The following is a 21,157-nucleotide window of genomic DNA, read 5'->3' on the forward strand; positions in this document are numbered from 1 at the left end:
GTAGAAATATCAATAAACATGATGATGATGATGCTTGTTGTTTAAAGGGGCCTAACATCGAAGGTCATCGGCCCTATCAATAAACAAAGACAGCAAAAGAACATTATCGTACAATGAGAGCACTCCTTACAATCAAAGAGAGAATTGGGACAGTGGAAAACTGGCGTAATAAGGTAAGTTTTCCTTTTCATAATTGGTATAAACATGTACTAAATGAAATAAATTTATTTAAATCAACATCTTATATTTGTCTTCTTATAAAAAATTGTGGCAAAAGGGAATGGGAATATTCGTTCTCTACAGAGATACCTTGTAAGTCCTGGAATGGCTCAGCAGTCGATTTCCCCTGCATTTCTCTCAAAAAATTCTTTTTATTTGCACACTATTGCTGTTCATTTTGGAAAACTGACAATATTACATTTAAAGGTGCATACTGTAACTGATCATATAAAACACACGAGTTACTGTTACAGCATGCGGTGAAGGATCATATTATTAATAAAAATGAAGGCTATGTCATTCAGGTGAGAACAGACTGTAGTGACAATGGATTACAGCACAGCTGTTAGACCTCAACTAAGCTAATCACATGACTTCCCTCACCGCTTGTACACCACGGCATGTCTTTCTTGTTGGCCTCAACCTCAGCAGGGATTGAACCTACAAATTAGAGATCATGAGTCACACTACCTCTATGATCCATTGAGGCGGCTTCCACTTGAGCTGCCCTCACATGAATCTTAACTAAGGGATGTAACTCTATTCTGTAATTACTCAAACTCACATACAAGAATATAAAAATAATAGTTTTTATTAAGTAATCTAAGTCCTTGCACTGCACAGTTTCAGTCCATAATGTCTTCATTCTCCAGCTCCTCACGTTCTTGAGATGAAATCCATCTTCTCAGCAGAACTTCTTGGACTGTAAATTTCTCCAATATCTTTGGTGAGTTAGGAACTTCTGTAAGAGAAATATTAAATGGCCAGACCACATTGCAGAGCAGGATTTCCTGAAATAGAAGAACAATATGTTAATCGTTTAGTGAAATAAGATGAACTGACAAAGCAAAATTTGCCATCATGAAATACTTTGTTGGGTTTTATTGAAATGAAACATACAAATTTAGCAGAAGTCTTGCAAGTCTTCAGAGGCCTATTGTAGGATGCTCAGAACATCATAGGTAAGACAACGAAAAAAGCCCTAAAATATTAGTGCTAAATGATGGTGTCTGGTGACTGATGATAGTGACTTATTTTCAAGGGGCAAAATAAAACCAGATTATTGCTCCCAATGCTGATTTCTTATATTTTGATCGTCCGACTCTTTGGCTGAATGGTCAGCGCACTGGCCTTTGGTTCCGAGGGTCCCAGGTTCGATTCCCAGCTGGGTCGAGTATTTTCATTGGTTAATTCCAATGGCCCGGGGACTGGGTGTTTTGTGCTGTCCCCAGCATCCCTGCAACTAACACACCACACACAACACTATCTTCCACCACAATAACACGCTATTACCTACAAGTGGCAGATGCCGCCTACCCTCATCGGAGGGTCTGCCTTACAAGGGCTGCACTCAGCTAGAAATAGCCACATGAAATTATTATTATATTTTGATCAAGTAGATATGCAACAAAGTCTACTGTTATTTATGGCCATGGATTACAAACTCAGTAATTGTGTGAATATTAACTCAGGTACAATAGAACTTCAATTACAGTAAAACCTGTCTTAACGGACACCCCTCATTGGCGAACGATTTTCTAGGTCCGTAATTAAATGCCATGTTGTGTATGATTAATTTACCCCTCTTATACGGACACCCTTTAATACGGACACGGGCACACCGTAGCCACGAGAAACTCCAATTAAACCTCTCCTAATGGACACTTTCTTTTTCAAAAAATTCTGTATTTGTGTCCTGTACAGTATGTATTCGCTTACTTTTTGCACAGCCGGTACTTCCAAGAATCACAGACACCGTAACTTTTGATCCTGGATGTACACATTCTTGGAAGGCAACACTAAGCTACGCTATCACTTCCGGAAGTTGTGTGATCTGACATACTCGACAGCGCTGAGTTCGTACCTTCACTGTCAAGTTAATTTTCATTGACTCGTGGGCTTTTGATGTGTTCAATTTTACGTTAGTAAGTTGGTGTAAACATGGCTCCGAGGAAGTTTTTAACTTTAAAAAGAAAAGGTAGGCATAATAGACTATCATAAACGTGAGAAGTGTGGTGTGCGCAAACTGTCCGAAGTGTTTAAGATTGGAAAGACACAGGCAGTGATATTGTGAAAAAGCAAGAGGAACTAGTAAAGGAATGGCATTTAAATGGCAACGAACAGCGCATTAAACTGTTTCAAAGTGGTAGTTGAGCTCTCATTGACAAGGCAATGCTAGAGTGGTTCACTAAAATAAGAAGTCAGAATGTCACTGTGTCAGGACCAATGATACAAGCAAAAGTGTTAGAATTCGCGACAGAATTAGGAATTGGAGATTTCAAAGCCTCGAATAGCTGGCTAGAAAGATTCAGAAAGCGACATGGTATCAACTTCAGAGTGATTTGCGGAGAATCATCCAGTGTTAATATGGAGATTGTTGACACCTGGCAAGAAAAAACACTTCCATCATAGACGGGTATGCTCCGGAAAATATTTTGAATGCCGATGAAACTGGATTATTTTTCCGTGCTTTATCCGACAAAACTTTGTGTTTCAAAGGAAATCGTTTTACTGGTGGAAAAGTTGCGACAGAACGTCTTACGGTATTGTTATGTGCAAGTATGATTGGAGAACGGGAGGAGCCCCTTGTGATAGGAAAAGCTGCAAAACCAAGGTGTTTTAAAAATATGGACGTTACGAAGTTTGGCATTCAATGGAAAGCGAATAGGAAAGCATGGATGACCAGAGAAGTCATGACAGAGTGGCTAGGACAATTGGACAGAAAAATGATATGCCAGGAGCGAAAAGTGTTATTATTCCTCGATAATGCAGCATCGCATCCGGATACAATTAAGTTGCAAAATGTGAAGATCGTCTTTCTCCCACCAAATGTAACATCAGTTTCTCAGCTGCTTGACCAAGGAGTGATCCAGAACTGCAAGGTTATATACAGACAGTTAGTGATGAAGCACACAGTATCAGAACTTAACGGGAATGAAGTAACCCTTCAAACACTGACTTAAAGGGGCTGAATGTTCTCCAAGCAATTTCGTGGATAACCAATGCATGGAAAAACGTCACGGCCTCAACAAATCATAAATGCTTTCTGAAAGCTGGGTTTCCTGCTAGTGGTGGACATCCCGAAATAGAATCGGATACCCTTCCTGACAGCATGGAAACAACACAAGAGTTGATTAATGCAGTAGGTTACAGTGTACAAGTGAACACCTATATCGAAATTGATTCAGATATTCCAACAGAGTGTGAGAGTGGAGACACGAAAACGATTCTTCAGTCAATCCAAGGGAAGAAGGAAAAAAACGAAGATTTTGACGAAAGCGGGAGTGAAGGTGATGCTAATGACGACTTTGAAGAAAATACGGAAATGAATGTGCTGCCAATAACCTCGTACAGTGAGGCTCTCGGCTTTGTTAAGCGAATGAAAGAATTTTATTATAAACAAAACGATGAAAAAGGTGTAAATTTGACCCAGGATTTAATAGCACATAGCGAAAACATCATTGCTAAACCGAAATGGACAAAACAAACGAACATTAAGGATTTTTAAGTGCTAATGATTTACTGTACTGTGCTAGAGATTGAGTTTCAAAAACTCATACGTTCTTCTTAATTTTAACATGGTGAACGGTAATAGTGCACAGTGTGCTCAATAGAGGATTCCATAGAAGTGTGTTTGTCTCTTTAATACAGTGCATCGCAGCTGCAGCAGCCCATCTACAACTTTCTCATGTGAGTACAGTGCAGTATATTGTACAATACTGTATACGGTATACGATTAAAGGTACATTTGCGAGAATTGTTAACACATACAATACATGAGTTATTGTGTTCCAACTTATGTTCAATGGTACCGGTTTCATAACCTCTCGCGTGCGGACACCCCTTCATTACGGACATTTTTTTCGGTCCCAAAGGTGTCCGTTATAGGGAGGTTTTACTGTATCCAGATTGATTTTCAAGGTAGCACAATGACCTTTACACTCCCTTCCCCACAACCACCGCCCCTATATAGTGTTGGAAAAGCAGCATGAGTTATGGCCCAGTTCCTGAAGTGTTGTGGTAGTTCGGTACACTAGTGTGTGTTCAGCATTCCAACGTAAGATTCTGCTGCCATGGATTGTGAGTTGAAATATCAACAAAACATAAATGCATAGTGCATTATTGAAAGAGTTAAAGTAAAGATTACTGAACAGTTGAATAAAAGTGTTCCACGGCAACAGTGAATTCAGAGTGAAAATTGGAGGCAGAAATATCATCATCATCCTTTCATGTATTAGTCCTATACAAGAACTGTTATGGTCTATATAACAGATTTGCATTTTCATGCCACCTCTTCCTGGGGCATCCCAGAGATCTCTTCCCATTGGGGCAATAGTTTGTGACTGCTTTGGGAATCCTGCTTCTGTCCATCCTGTTTAGGTGTTCTAGCCAATTTTTCTGGTATTCATATATGTATTCTAATATAGGTCTGCTTTTAAGGTCATTCAATATTTCTGTATTTCTTTTGTGTTCCCACTTAGTGATTCCTGGTGTTCGCTGCATGCATTTCATTTCAGCTGTAGTTATTCTTCTCTCATCACATTTCCTCAGGGTCCACGCTTCCCTTCCATAGAAAAGTACAGGTTTTGCCAAGGTTGCCAGATGACATAGATGTCGATTCCCATGATGAGCCCAATTTAGCACACTGGGGCGAAACCAGGCAACCAGGAAAGAGAAAGCTGGAAAATTTATAATGTCCAATAACGGACCAACTACATTGGTATTTTAAAATGTTGTTATTTAAGCAGATCTCGCTTCTTACTGGTTCCTAGCCACAGGAAAGCCATTACCTTAGTTTTCTCAGAGGATATTTCCATTGAGTACTTTTCTGAGACTAGGTTTAGGTTATACATTGAACGCTGTAAATCATTTCCTGAGGTGGCGACCAGCACTAAGTCATCTCCAAATAATATTGTGTCCAGCTGTAGATTTCTGTTAATGCTGATGGAACCATGTCTTGTTTCTCTAAATTCTTGTATGAAAGCATTCATACAGATTATGAACAGGAGAGGGGAAAGACTACAACCCTGTCTTACTCCTGTGTTTATTGTTTTCCACTCTGATAATTTTATCGTAGACCTTTACAGAAATCAAGTTTTGTTTGTAAAGGTTACTTATGCTCCATATCATCTGTTGTGGGGTGTGATCAGATATTAAAATATTACAACCCTTTCCCACAGACTATCTTTGACTCACCGTTTGGCAAAACCTAGAGTAATAATTTGCTTGTCACGTATAGTTGTGGAGTACCTTCACTAAATAATTTATTCTGTAAAAACCACTTAAGATATCGCTTTCAAATTTTGTAACAATGGAAAATACACTATATTTATTCTAAAATGATACAATGAGATCACCTAATTACACGCATGACCCCCTCCCCCCATTCGGAATGATACACCAAAAAGCATCCAATATGGTGAATAATGTTAAATTGCTTGTTGTTAAAGTCAATCGGAATTGCTCAACCTGATGGGGCTCTTATTTTCTTGGTAATGCAGAGAACACAGGAATTCACCCTGAACCCCCAACTTATTTCATTTTCGAGATCCGTCAGATGAAGATATTTAGATAGCAAATCATACTTCCTCTCAGACAAACAAATTATAAACATTTTTTTACTGAATGGGATTGGAAGATAAATTGACATTAATTGGAATATTATGTAGTTACGTAGAGGCCCATAGTCCGAAACAGAATTAACTGGAGGAATAAAACTGATGATTATTTTTTGTACAATTAGGCCTAATATTTTAAAAGGAGACGATACCTGAATGAACATTTCTTGTCCTGTACTGTATTTCGATTTCCTTCAGATTCATCTTCTATCCCAACTGCTTCCCACACCGTTTTTATTATCAAACCTACAATTTCAAATATCACTATCATTGCATTCATCAACATATTAATCTAATTTGTAACAAATATCCTTTGCACTTAACTGGTTATGTGCAGCCATGTGTTTACATTCAGTCATCTGTCTGTTCTATCTAAGAAAACGTATGAAAGAACACTTCATTTTAGGATTCCGTGCATGCCAGTTGTATCTAGGAAGCATAGGGAATTCATTGGTTCCAGGAAGTTATATGTTTAGCAGACAGGTGACAGAGGAAGTCGGTTTAAAAGTCGAGTATGCTTTACTACGCAACCCGTGGGAGACAACGTGCGACTCCAGTACACTTTACTACGCAAACCGCGGGAAAGAGTTAAATATGGTATTGCGGTTTACTTTATCAAAAGCTGTTTTGAAGTCCACAAAGGCAAAATGTGTTTCTACATTAAATTCCCTGTGTTTTTCTAGAAGGATTTTCGTTGTGAAATAGCCATCACAGCAAGATCTTCCCTTTCTGAAGCCAAATTATTCCTCTCTCAGAATGTTCTCACAGTGTTTGTATAGTTTATTCTTAATGATGTTGTCCGACTCGTTGGCTGAACGGTCAGCGTACTGGCCTTCGGTTCAGAAGGTCCCGGGTTCGATTCCCGGCGGGGTCGGGGATTTTAACCTTAATTGGTTAATTCCAATGGCCCGGGGGCTGGGTGTATGTGTTGTCTTCATCATCATTTCATCCTCATCACGACGCGCAGGTCGCCTAAAGGCGTCAAATAGAAAGACCTGCACCTGGCGAGCCAAACCCGTCCTGGGATATCCCGGCACTAAAAGCCATACAACATTTCATTAATGATGTTGGCATATATTTTTTATAACCAGAATTTAATAAACATATGCCTCTGTAGTTTTCACAGTCATTTTTGTTGCCTTTCTTGAAAATGGGTATAACTATTTCTTTATTCCAGTTTTCATGTGGGTCTTCTCCTTTCCAAATTCTATTTAGGAACTGGGTGAATCTTTCTTGGAAAGATTCGCATGGATATTTGAATAACTCCCCAGGTGTTTTATTGCACTTTAGTGTCTTCAGGACTGCAACTAGTTCTGCCATTATAATGTCTTTGATGTATGGATTGTCTGAGTGAAGTGTCTGAATAGGTGAGACATTTGTGACCATAAATTTTGAAAGTGATTTGACCACTGTTGCAGGAGATTGTGTTGATTTTTTAGTTTCCCTATTTAAATTTTTCAAAATTTTGTAAGTCTGTGGTTGAGGCCTGGTTATGTCATTTTCTAAATGGGATACAAATTCTTCCCAGTTCCTCCTATGGTATTGGCGCACTCCTCTCTTTGCAATTGCTTGCTTTCTGTGGTATTCTATTTTATCCTCATCTTTCTTAGTACATAAGTACTTCCTGTAGGCCTTCTGTTTGTCTTTGATAATTTCTTTGATGTTTTCATCCCAAATTCTGAGTCCCCTGTTCTTGTACCATCTCATTTTGGTGCCAAGGCTCTCTTTGGCTGCTTGTTTTAAGGTGGTTGTTAGGTGTTTCCATTCATCTGCAACATTTTCTACCGTTGGAGTTGAATTGGTTAATTCAGCTAGTCGTCGTTGGTGGAGCCATCTAATACTAGGATCATGAAGAGGTTTTATTTTGTGGAGGGAGGTTGTATTTGATTTTGTTGGTTTCTTCATCTTGCCGTGCCATCAAGGTTTTATTCTAATGGGACAAATTAATAGGTAGTGATCTGTTTCTAATTCTGGGCCTCGAAAAACTCTTGTATCTAAAACCATCTCTGCTAGTTTGAAATTGCAAAAGGCATAATCTAGTATTGATCTCGTGCCTTTTATGTGTATTTATGGTTGTCTCTGTGATTGATAAAATATCATTCATTATCTTTAACAGATTGTAAGTGGAGAAGTCTATTAATCTAATCCTGTTGTTGTTACACACTTGTTCACCAAATGTGCCAATTGACTGTCCTACTTTCGCATTACCTACTCTTGTATTGAAGTCACCCATTAATAAGAGATAAGCATTCCTATTAATTTTATTCAAAACCTGTTGCAGTGTTGTAGAAATCTTCATTTTTGTTTTCTTCGCCTTCTACTGGGGCATACACTCCAATTACAGATATGTATCCCCTAGATATTTTTAGATGTATCTCTATTATTTGTTCATTCCAGAAGGTGTAATCTATAATGGCACATTTAAACCATTTATGTTGCACCCAAATTGCATTAGGCGCTATGGTGGAATACATTAATTCATCAGATTCTTTGTATAAATCTTACATTCGACAATTTTAGCGAGGACTGCAGATTGCTCACGAACCACTAACGCGAAAGAGCGAAGCCACCTTGGCAGAGGTAAGGCACGTTCTGTTGGGGGTTGTTAAACAATTATGTCGTAAATGCACTTAGCCAAATATTGCCTGAGAACTTCCGCCTGCCGCACCCAGGGGACAGATGGTTGTCACACCCTGAGAACACTTTTTGAAAACTTTCCACAAGGCTGTGTAAGACAGATCAACTTAAGATACACGAAAAGGACAGAAGATGGCTAAAATCTTTGGAATTGGATGAGTAGACCCCAAAGAAAAATGGTGGGACCAATCAAATTGCTCCATTCTAAAAGCCGAGATTTCTGCTGGGAATATTTTAGTCTATCACGCGAATCTGTGACAGATAGCACGTATATTGGGTTTCTAGTAACAGTACTAAAATGAAGATTTATTTTGGTGGACCTAATGGAATTAAGTATAACGTGAGTGAAACAATAAGCATTATGCGCAATTGATCGCGTGTGTATAGCGTGGATGCATCCAGAAATAACAAATTTCGTGCCACTAAGCACATGTTATAAACATTAAAATAAGAAATAGGCCTAGTAATTTACACTAACTTTCCAGTACTTATCTTTCCTTATATTTAGGATATAAACATTACAACTGGTGTGGTAAGTTGGAACATGTTTCGCTTAACTGTCGTAAGCATCATCAGCCAAAATAAATCTTAGTCTAAAGTTAGGTCAGGGCCCCAAAACTAGTGACCTTCAAGTATATGGTACCCTAAGATTCGACGTTTACATTATGAAAATCAATAGTCTTAAAACTAGTGTGAAAACTTCTAACAATGTTCAACATGAATGACAAACAATAATATAATAGTCACAAAAGCCAACAAAGGCTCTGCAACTGTATTATTGATCAGAGATGAATATATTAGTTGAACCGAAGACTTCTTTTTCACCGATACTTACAAACTAATTGACAAGGATCCTGCTTTAAAGATTCAACGTGGTTTAAAGTGTAACGATTATTTGGACTTGAAAGACTGTGGGGAATTTTATATCATGTGTTATTTATTGGTTTGTTTGTTTATATTTTCTGTATGGGAATATTTGGAATTGTTTGATTATGACTCCGCTTCAAGACTGTTTGGTTGTTGTGAAAAATTAATCTTAAAAAATGTTTAACGGTAAGATGAAATATTTGTGGGATATACTGTAGTACACGCGCCAGGTCGGGTAGGATGCTTCCAGGAGTTTCCGGTTGCATCATTTGGCAGCAATTTCAAAATTTCTCGATGCTACTCGATGTTCTTTATCAGCATTAATTGCTGGGCCTTGACTGGTCATAATAAAACTATTTGTGATTGGCGGACGAAGGAAAATAACGGACGTGAATTGGTTGTTTTACGATTTTCCAATTTCTGGAGAGGAGCTCTTCGCTAGAGCCAAGCTCTTCCGAGCCGTCTTGTAATTTTGACCGCTGAAGGAAGAGATTGCCTTCTTCAGGTGACGGGTCTTCTTGGCCCCTCCAACAGGTAAGGACTTTGCTTTCTCATTTTCAAATGTAGTGTTCCGTTTAATTTCTGTTTTTGCCAGAGCTCACCCGTTTTTCCTTCAGTCGCCAAATTTTCTTAATATGACTTAGCCTTTACAGCAAGTCACGTCATATTTGTTAAGAGACAGTTCCCATTTCTTTTGTTTTCGTAAATTGTGTGTTCAACGCCTCTTGATGTAATTGTAAACTGTTAATTTCCCCTTTGGGGCTGTCTCCTAATTCTGTGTCATCTTAGAGTATTCACATATAGGACAAGGGCGCCCATACCCGGGGGCAAGGTGGGGCCGTGGCTCCCCTCTAGCTCTCACGGAAAGGCAAAAATCTAGTGTAGTCACGTGTTTTCCTTTCAAGAAAATGACTTAAAAGTCAGTATTACGTAAAAGCAGCTGTAGCGTCCCCCACCAACAAGCAGGGGATACCGTGGGTTATTCTACCGCAGAATAGAAATCGCCATTTATCTTCCAAAATATTAAAATGACTACGTGCCCCCAGGTCTGGGCCCCCCCTCTAGAAACTCTCATATGGGCACCCATGATATAGGACGGGCATCCTTTCTCAGAAGTGTTTTTGAGGGGGCTGCCTTCTAAAGTTGCTCTGCGCTAAGATCATTTTAAATGTTGTGTTTTCCTTTTTTCCGTGTCTGATTGTATTATGTTAGTAAAATTTTATGCTCCTAAAATTTTATTCTTTCTGACAGTATTATATGACTTAAATATTGCACCATGAAACTTTATTGTTAAAATCTTCCCCCGTTTAAAATGTGTAATTTGTTTGACCACATTTGCGTGTTAATTCCATTTAAAGTAAACTGTATATTAATTTTGAATCACAATTGATTTAGCTTCTTCAGCATTGCCAATACCTTTCACCGCCTGGATATGGTTCCTAGCCGCTTTCCATTTCCTTCCTTAGCCGTCATGTTGCTTAACCTGACCATTACTGTTTGTTGGTTTCTTGTGAAAACTGCGTGTGTTTTAATATCTTTAATTGCGTCCAACATTTTAAGTGTGCCTTTATTATTATTTTTATTATTATCATTTACCTTTCTTTTAATCTGTGTTTGTGCATAACAACCAGGTTACATAATGGTAGCAGGTATTATTATTATTATTATTATTATTATTATTATTATTATTATTATTATTTGTAGATGTATTATCCTAATTACGGCTACAAAAGAACTTGCTGAAAAATTCTTCTTTTCTCTTTCCAGAGCACGAACAACAAAAACTCAATATTATGGATCCCAAGTTACCTACTGCTAAAGCCTTGCCAAAAATACATAAAAAAAAGAGGTACTCTCAAAATAGTCCCACCTAGTGTACAAGGTTTCTAAATTTCTACACCATTTTTTAAATAGCCATTATAAATTCAATAATGAAGCCTACGTCCAAAATCCATTTGATTTTTTACAATAAACTTTCTAAATTTAAGTTACATGACAATCACGTCATGGTTTCGTATGATGTCACTAATATGTATACAAGTATACCAGTAAAAGAAACCATTAGTATAATAGAAACTAACCTCTTGAAAAATAACACTATAAGCAAATGTGAAATAGATGAATTGATCAAACTGATAAAATTTGTAGTAAACAACAACTTCCTTACATTCAATAATAAAATATATTAACAGAAGGGACTAGCGATGGGCAACCCGATATCTGGAATTCTTCGTAATATATAAGTTTCATTTCCATATTGATATTATACACAAATACAATGAGAAGACGACTTCCACCTAATCAGTACTTATTTTATTAAATTAAAACTACAGAACTGGTTTTGACCTTTCTAGGTCATCTTCTGCTGGTCACACAATCACGTAACATATCACGCAATCATAAAACGTTACTAGATCCAACAAAGAATGTCATACGACGATAACATGTCAAATTATTTTCATGATTGGGGGCAATCATCGAATTGGAAACTTGGTGTACACTGTCTTTTCATGAGTAACATACATAAAAACAAATTTATAAAAGTTGTATTGTTCATAGGCATGAGTTTTTCTGAAATTAGCTGCTAGCTTTGTAAAACATGTATGGTAACACAGAAAGAACATGTGCACTGATCACAATTTATTAGTCTTATGAAATATTGGGCTTTTGGGTTGCACTTCCTTGTTTCCTAAACCTTCAGTTATACTCTGTGATAGAATCTTGTTGCCCAATATTGATTTGCCTTAATTTTAAAAAACTAATTAGCTCTGTCCTTGAAGTCTTGATAAATAGACATTATTATGAACACTTAATGTTGACTGTAGAGATAAAACATGCATTAAAATTCAATGACCTGCATTGCAGGTATAAATTACACTTTAAAATGTCACGTTCTCAAGTATGAGTTTTGTGTCACCATATATATACGGAACATAAAAACACATGTCAATTCTGCAAAGCAATATATAGGATTGTGTAAACTCAGTTGAGACTTGAGTGGAAAATGTAGATTTCTAAAGCATATATAAAATCCGTGCTGTTTGTGTTGGAAGGTAAATCGTAACGTCCTGTGTTGAATTATGCGGCATTTGACTGGCGTAGAGGCTCCTTCCCTTCACAGTTGTGTATGGATGTAACAATTATTGCTCTTGTTGATTTGACGTGTGTAGCTTGGGAGCACGTTGTGCACTCTTTCGGGACAAATATTTCAGGTTCCCTATGGGAATCAACATCTATATCATCTAATGGCCAGGCAGGCATCAATTTTTTGTAATGAGACAAAGTCTCTCATAATGCATTGGCACTGCCGGTGGCTCCAAGTAGTCTATGCGGTGGTCTCCACGGTATGCACTAGCCATGCGTCTTGGTGGGTGTGCTATTTACCAACTGATGAGCCCAACTTAGCACACTGGGGCGAAACCCTGGCAACCAGGAACGAGTTAGCTGGAAAATTTATAATGTCCAATAATGGACCATTTATAATGGTATGAAATGGAAATGACGTATGGCTTTTAGTGCCGGGAGTGTCCGAGGACATGTTTGGCTCGCCAGGTGCAGGTCTTTTCATTTGACATCCGTAGGTGACCTGCGCGTCATGATGAGGATGAAATGATGAAGACGACATATAAACCCAGCCCCCGTCTCAGCGAAATTAACCAATGATTGTTAAAATTCCTGACCCGGCCGGGAATCAAACCCGGGACCCCTGTGACCAAAGGCCAGCATGCTAACCATTTAGCCATGGAGCCGGACATTTATAATGGTATTATAAATTTACTCATTCAGGACAAATATTTCAGATTCTCTATGGGAATCAACATCTATATCAACCAAGTGAATTAGGCAAAACGGTAGATCATACTCAGACTTTCTTCTCCGTACCGTGATACAGTAAAAATAAGAAACCACGGACACGGATTCATAACTTAGTGAAGCCAATGGATAAAATTGTGACGCTCCGTAATGTCATTGGAAGTTGGGTGAGAATCACATAGTTGGACCGTTGGCATATAACAGACGTGCACTGAAACAGTCATAACTCAGATTGTCACTGATAAATTCGAGGTAAGGTAGTTTGGTTAAACTTGATAAGTAAGAGTTGTCAATGTGCTGATTGTTGAGACAGAAATACCACAGCATCTCAATCTTACAGTAAACATGAAATGAAATGGCGAATGGCTTTTAGTGCCGGGAGGTGTCCGAGGACTTCGGCTCACCAGGTACAGGTCTTTTTGATTTGACGCTCGTAGGTGACCTCCGCATCATGGTGAGGATGAAATGATGATGAAGACAACACATACACCCAGCCCCCATGCCAGGGGAATTAACCAATTACGGAATGGTTAAATTCCCGACCCTGCCAGGAATAGAACCCGGGACCCCTGAGACCAAAGGCCACCACGCTAACCATTTAGCCATGGAGTCGGACTCCAGTAAACATGAGTAGGAGGGAGGAGCGTGTTTAGATATAGAGCCAAGAAACACGTTGTGCGAAAGGGCTTTCAGTGAGAAAAAAGCTCCCTGCGAGAAAACTCAATTGTGAAGAATATAAGTGACATTTTAAGTGAGTGGGAGGAAATTAGGAATCGAGGAATGAAAGGAAAGAGGTAGCCAGTTTTTGCTGAAGTGAACATTGCGGTATATGAGTGGTTCAAATGTGTTCAAGCAAAGAAACTGTGAGAGAGTGGGCCAATGTTACAGGAACAACCGTAAGAAATCGCAAATAATCCGAAAATTGAGGCTAATTGAGTAAAGAATTTATGTGTCACGCTGGGTCGCTATTCCCTCTTCGAGAATATTGCAGTAAAGAAAAATGTGCCAAGTTTGTACACCCAGCTGAATGGTTATTTCCCAAAGCTGTAATGGATGTACAGGCTGTAAAATCACTTGTAATATCTCCCAGGCAAATATTTAGTTAGAAATTATTTAGAATAATCAAGATAAAGATGTATACTCATACTTCGTTCGATTTATTTTTACATCCTTGTTAAGTGGACACCTCTCGTAACGGACATTTTCCAACGGAACCGACGGTGTCTGCAGAAGGGAGGTTTGACTGTAGTAATGTTTCTAGATATTGAAAAGGCATATGACAGTGTCCAAAGGAATTTGGTATGGAAAACATTGACAGAGGCACAAACTGGGAATGAAAGAATGCAGATGGTAATAGCATTGTATCAAAATTGCAAAAGCTGTGTTAGAACCAAAGTGGGTCAAACTGAATGGTTCAGAGTTGAGACAGGCCTAAGACAGGGAAGTGTATTGTCTCCCTTACTCTTCATTATCATCATGGATAGAATTCTACATAAAATCAAGGAGGAGAAGATGGGCGAGCAAGTAAAGCTTATGCTCTTTGTTGATGACATTGTAGTTTGGGGAGATAATGAAGAGGAAGTACAGGCACAAGTTGATTTATGGAATAAGGAGATAAGAAATTTTGGAATTAAGATTAGTACTGCAAAAAGTAAGACATTCATCATGACAAGAGGTAACAGAAAATCCAGGGAAGTGATAAAAATAGGAAATGAACCTCTTGAGGTAGTGAAAATTTTTAAATATTTGGGTAGTGTGATATCACAAGATGGAAATTTGGATGGAAAAATTGATTTAAGAATACAGCAGTCTTTCAAGTGTGTGAGAGACATTGTTGGAACAAAGATGTGCCAATGAAGTGCAAGAAGGTTTTATACTCGTCCTATTATAAAACTATACTGACCTATGCTTCAGCAGCCTGGACGTTAACTAAGCGGAACCAAAGTACGGTAAGATACAAGCAGCTGAAATGAGGTTCTTGAGGAGCATACAGGGAAAGACAAGACGAGATAGAATACGAAATGAGGAAATAAGGAGAAGCGTGGGAGTGTGTAAACTTCAAGAAGGGATTGATATAGCAAAGCTAAAATGGTTTGGACACATGATGAGAATGCCAGGAGAGAGAATAACAAAGAAAACATTCATGGATACAGTGATTGGAAGGAGGCCTAGGGGATGTCCTAGAATGAGATGCAGGAGCTCTGTTGTGGACTGTATTGCAAAGAGGAGTCAATAGCAATAAAGTACTAGAAGAGGAATGGTGGAAAGATCGAGTAAGGTGGAGGGCTTTGGTACACTACCCTACCCAGAGAGAATCTGGAAAAGGGAATGGATGAAGAAGGATAGGATAAGTCTCTTGGTGATTTGAAGAAAATTCACCTCATGGAAAAACTCTTGGTAAATGAGGAATGTTCTGTTACGTGTCTCACTTGGTGTGGTAGTGACGGCCTCTGGCTGCTGGCACTAGGAAGGCCATGTCGTGATGGGGAGTGTAAGGTTTTCAGACTTCCTAACGCTGGGCAGCCACTGTGGTGCTTAACTTTTGCATTAATTTGAGGCATTGACCTGAAACCCGAATATTAACATTGTGCAAAAATTTCAACTTTTCAGTACATGAAATTAAGGAAAGGGCAACGAACAGGGACTTGTTGGCTTTGTGAAATGCTGCCATTAACAAGCTCTTTCTTCTCCAATACCAGTGATTCAGTAAATAGCTACAATATTATAAATTCGTTAATAGTAAGCCAACTCATTTTTGTGTTAAGGCACAAACCATTTTGCACCAGGCACAAAAGGAAATATTCTCGCTTCACTCGCAAGCCTCAATCCCGTTATAATGTGTATTAGTGAAACCTGATTGTCAGACACAATTAAAGACTTGGAAGCACTATCAGATACCCTTATCCAATTCTGTTACGTAGTGATAGGTCGAATTAGCTCTTTTGAGGGAGCCAGGTCAGGAGGTAGCTCATTCGCTCCTGCTCCTAAATGAGATCATAGGTAATAAATTTCATATGAATCCATATTGAAGAGCAATATAGTGTAAAACAAATGCTAAAGGTTGCCACCTATTCAATACTATTCATTGTAACCTTAAAAAAAGAAGTTACATATTTTTGTTGAAACTAGTTTCAGTCTTATTAGACAACATCATCAGTCAAAATCAAAGTTAAGGCAAGACATGAATATAGATAAAATTTATGAAGCAAGCATGAAATTCAGTGCAAGAGAAGTAAAGATTTGAAAAAAACTCATCACAATCACATATCCTGTTCAAGCTCTCAGCCTTCCTCCAATTTGAAGAAGGCACCTCACAGAAGACCAGGTGAAATACTTAAAATACCAGCACTTGCTTCTAGAACTCAGCTCAGCTGAAATAAATGTAAACAGAATGATGCTGATGGGTAAGTGTTGAGATGTTCATTTGTTTCCAATAGGGATCATTGAAGAAGCACTTAAATTACCAGCACCTGAGGAATCTTCTAGAACTCAGCTTCATCCATTCATTCGATATCGTTGACATGTACCCCAGCATCCCCACATCTGAAGTTTGTTCCATTATACAACAGAATTTGACAAAATATAGTAAATTAAGTAAACTTAAAATTCTTGAATTTACTTCTATTTTAAAATTTGCTTTAAATAACAATTATTTTTGTTTTAACAACACTATATACCAACAAAATGGTCTAGCGATGGGAGTCACCGGCCTCAGGAATCTTACTCGAAATCTACCTTGATAATTTAGAACATACCAGAATTTTTAACAATAATACTTTTGACAACATTCAATTTTGGGCCAGTACATAGATGATACTATAATTATAATGGATGAGAACTTAGTTGATGTTACCACCACCCTTTCAAACTTAACCCTTTCCCATCCTTAGCGCCCGAAAGTGCCTGACTCTTCACTTTGCCTTCCGGTCCTTAGCGCCCGGCTGCATTATCTGCACACTTATGCGAGCTACGCGATAGTTTTTTGTTTTCTTCGGCTTTGAAGTGTTTATGAGGCATATATGAACATGCGGTACGATCTACAAGACTTAGGAAATGAAAGAAGAGCAATAATCTGTCTTGACGTCGCCTAGGAAACGGTCTTGAACTTCCGCGAGAGCGGGATAGAGGTTTGGTTCGTAAACATGGCGGGATTGAATACTGCGGATATTGAAACTGAGCTGAAAATAGGCGACGAAAGCGACACAGAATCGTTGAGTAGGGGTGGAGGTGAATTTTTAGTGTGGGAATAACGTATCAAGGAAGATGATTTTAGTGATAACAGTGATGTAAGTGAAAATGGATATCGAGAATTCGGACCTGATTGCGATGCCGTGGCATTTCAGTTAATGCAAATATTTCGTTTTGTTACTCCGAATTATTATATGGACGATGTTGAACCTGTCCATAATTTCGAAAGAGTATTACGAGAAATATATTATTTTTGACATATGTTAGGAGACAAACTATTCAGTGAGATAGCCACTTGCATATATATCAATGCAGCATTCAAAAATGCACATTCCAGAAACATAGATACAGAATGTGAAGACACTTGCTCAGGGGAAATAGAAGCTGATATACAGTATATATTCCACTTCCAGAATCACGCGGTTATTGGTTTAGAGGGATTCATGCAACATGAGAATGTGACAAATAGATCCTACCTTTGTGTTGAGTACTACAATTAGGGGGGAGGGGGTGGAGGTTTGAACCAACAACCTTATGATTCAATGAATATGGAAATGGATGTGATGGTATGTTTTCTAATATTATTGAAAATTTGAATACGTTGTGATCAACAGTTTTTATTATATTTACCTTTTTCTGAAAGAGTGTGCTCTGCTTCAATTTTTCCTAAATAATAGGTTGAAATCTGGCGATAAGCGGACTGAAAATGTGGGCGGGAAAAGGTTGAACACACTTGATCCATATATCAAATTCACTCTATAGAATCAGAAACTGAACATATAATCAATTTTTTAGACTTAACTATCTCAAGACACCACAATTCCCTTAGCTACAGAATTTATAGAAAACCTACACAAACCATGAACACCATTCATCAAGACTCTTTACATCACAAGTCCACAAACGTGCTGCGTACTACGGCATGGTTCATCATGCATTCAATACACAGCCAATGCCAATAGATATAATAGAAACATTTCACTGAAGGAATAATAAATACAGTCAGACTTCGACCTTCTACTACCCCCACTAAAGAAGAAAAACTAACAAAACCTTACTTTCCACTTTCACTTTTAATAATCTACAGATACACCAGATTTCCAACATTTTCAAAAAACATGATATAAAAATATGTTTTAAAACAAAATAATAATGCATATCAATTCTACACAACACAATCTCAATAATAATAATAATAAATTCTATAGATCAGGTGTTTATATGCTTAATGTAGTAGCTGTCTGTCCACTGTCCACCTAGATCAGTCAAACAGGTAGAAACTTTGACATAAGTTACTTAGAACATATAAATTCATGTAAATATAATAGATTTTCAGCTATGGGAAAACATATGATGGACTCAAACCATAAATTCATGAATACTGATCAAGATCTAAAAATCTTAAAAATGGTTAATAAGGGCTCTCTGCTCAATATCTTTGAGAACTGTTTCATCCACCTGGATCAATTCTTATCCCAATTTTAACTTTAATGAGATATTTGAAAAAAAAAAAACGTTATTTTATCTATCAATTCCTGTTTTCAATAAAAAGAAATTAAGTACTCTAAATCGCCTTCTTTCCGTTCAGCAATCACCCACCATTCCAGATCCCTCAGCCCCACCTTAAGCAAAAAGAAAAGTTTTTTCCCTTTCTTTTCCTTTTTTTCATGTTGGAAACAAATGAACATCTCAACACTTTCCCATCAACATCATTCTGTTTGCACTTGTTTCAGTTGAGCTAAGTTCTAGAAGCAAGTGCTGGTATAAATGTTTCACCTGGTCTGTGAGGTGCATTCTTCAAACTGGAGGAAGGCTGAGGACATGTGATTGTGATGAGCGTTTTTCAAATCTTTACTTGTCTTGCACTGAATTTCATGCTTGCTTCATAAATTTCATCTATATTCATGTCTTGCCTTAACTTTGATTTTGACTGATGATGGTCTCTAGTAAGACCGAAACTAGTTTCAACAAATATATAACTTCTTTTTTTCAGGTTACAACAAATAGTATTGAATAGGTGGAAACTTTTAGCTTTTGTTTTACACTCTTAAATGAGAGTCGTTCAAAAGAGTCAGCTCGTTCACGAGCTGGGAGTAGGAAGGTCGGAGCAAGCCGAGGAAGTCAGGCCGCTCTCCCCCTCTATTCGTTCATCTGGTTTAGGGCAGACGGCTCTTCATGACTTCTGGTCATATTTGAACGAACGAGATAGCATAGATAATTATAATACTACTTGGAGTAAGTTCCAGTCTCTTCACTCTTAATATGATGGCTTTCAAGACTGAATGCACCGTACAATATGTACATTCGATATATTGGCACTCCTTACTCGATTACAGTTCTTCTTCTACCGCTTTTCCCACACTTAAAGGCAGCGGCTGCGAACTGTGTCGCACATTGGGATTTGGCTCTGTTTTACGGCCGGATGCCCTTCCTGACTCTAACCCTATCTGTTTCTGTAGTGATTGGCAGTGCGGTGTTTTTGTCTGAATATGAAGAGGAGAGTGCTGGGACAAACACAAACACCCAGTCCCCGAGCCAGAAGAATTAATCAGAAATAATTAAAATCCCCGACCCAGGTGGAAATCGAACCCGGGACCCTCTGCACCGAAGGCCTCAACGCTGACCATTTAGCCAAGGAGTTGGACTTATTACACAACTACACATTAAGAAATAATTATTTGAAAATATACTGCAGTATACTACGGTACTTATTTTGGCAAGAGTTATTTATATTTTAAAGCCAAAACTGGCATTATTTTATATTTTCCTTCATTTTGATTTTAAAATATGCTGTATCATTTTAGCCACTGTACTGTAAAACCGTAAAAACGATGTTGGCAATATACTGATTCGTAACTATGACCACATTAAAGAAATAGGTGAGAATTTGTCACAGTATTTTTAATTATTTCCGACAGAAGAAACTATGCTGTTCCTACTTACCGGGTGGTGGATTTAGTATTCTGGATAGTGACTGTTGTTTGTGCTTAGTTAGGGTAATGAACCTGAACTTGGTATTGATTATTTGTCCTTAACCTCCTGGATCTACAGTACATCCTTCATAGATTAAAGAGTTCATACAGGAAGTTAACCGGCAAGTACTGCTCAATAACATGTTGTTTATTTTATTTTATTGTTTTGTTAGGTAGCAGGCTGCCAAGACCATGGCACAAACAACATACATGGCAGACAGACCACAACCAATACAGAGACTGACTGCAGGAAGAGGCTAGACCAAGTAGCCTGGTAATAAAAATTTTAAAAACACCGAGCAAGTTGGCCATGCAGTTAAGGTCGCGCAGCTGTGAGCTTGCATTCGGGAGAGAGTGGTTCAAACCCCACTGTTGGCAGCCCGAGGATGGTTTTCCATGGTTTCCCATTTTTGCATCATAATTAAGGCCACGGGTGCTTTCTTCCCACTCCTAGCTCTTTCCTATCCCATCATCACCATTAAGACCTATCTGTTGGTGCAATGTAAAGCAAATTGTAATTTTTAAAAATTTAAAAAACACAGCTTCTGTATGTCACGTGATTATCTGAAGCATGCTATTGGCTAGAAATGAACGAGTCAGTGATACGAGCTAGCTCTTTTTTGGAGCCGCAGTAATGATGCAGACCGTTCATTCATAAAAAGACTCGACTCGTATTTGAACGACCAACTCTTAAGGAGCAAGGAGGGAGCTAATACAAGAGTCGACTTGTATTTGAACGACACTGCTGGTGGCTTCAAGTAGCCTATGCAGTGGCCTCCACGGTATGCACTAGCCTTGCATCTTGGGTGGTGTGCTAAGTCCCAACTGACGAGCCTAACTTAG

General features: G+C 38.3%; 1 protein-coding gene across 2 annotated transcripts in view; it reads right to left on the reverse strand.

Annotated features, from left to right (window-relative positions):
- Window positions 1–207: 207 nt before the first annotated feature.
- Window positions 208–21,157, reverse strand: part of Tsen2 (tRNA splicing endonuclease subunit 2) — a 54,031-nt gene continuing 33,081 nt past the window's right edge. The window contains exon 4 of one of the 2 annotated variants that reach the window (XM_067151184.2): window positions 208–1,010. In XM_067151184.2, the coding sequence (XP_067007285.2) occupies window positions 846–1,010 (165 nt within the window). In that variant the 3' untranslated portion in view covers window positions 208–845. The remainder of the gene's footprint in view (window positions 1,011–21,157) is intronic. The other variant, XR_010860748.2, reaches the window with a different exon arrangement.

This window comes from Anabrus simplex, chromosome 7 (assembly GCF_040414725.1).
Source record: "Anabrus simplex isolate iqAnaSimp1 chromosome 7, ASM4041472v1, whole genome shotgun sequence".
Lineage (NCBI taxonomy): Eukaryota > Metazoa > Arthropoda > Insecta > Orthoptera > Tettigoniidae > Anabrus > Anabrus simplex.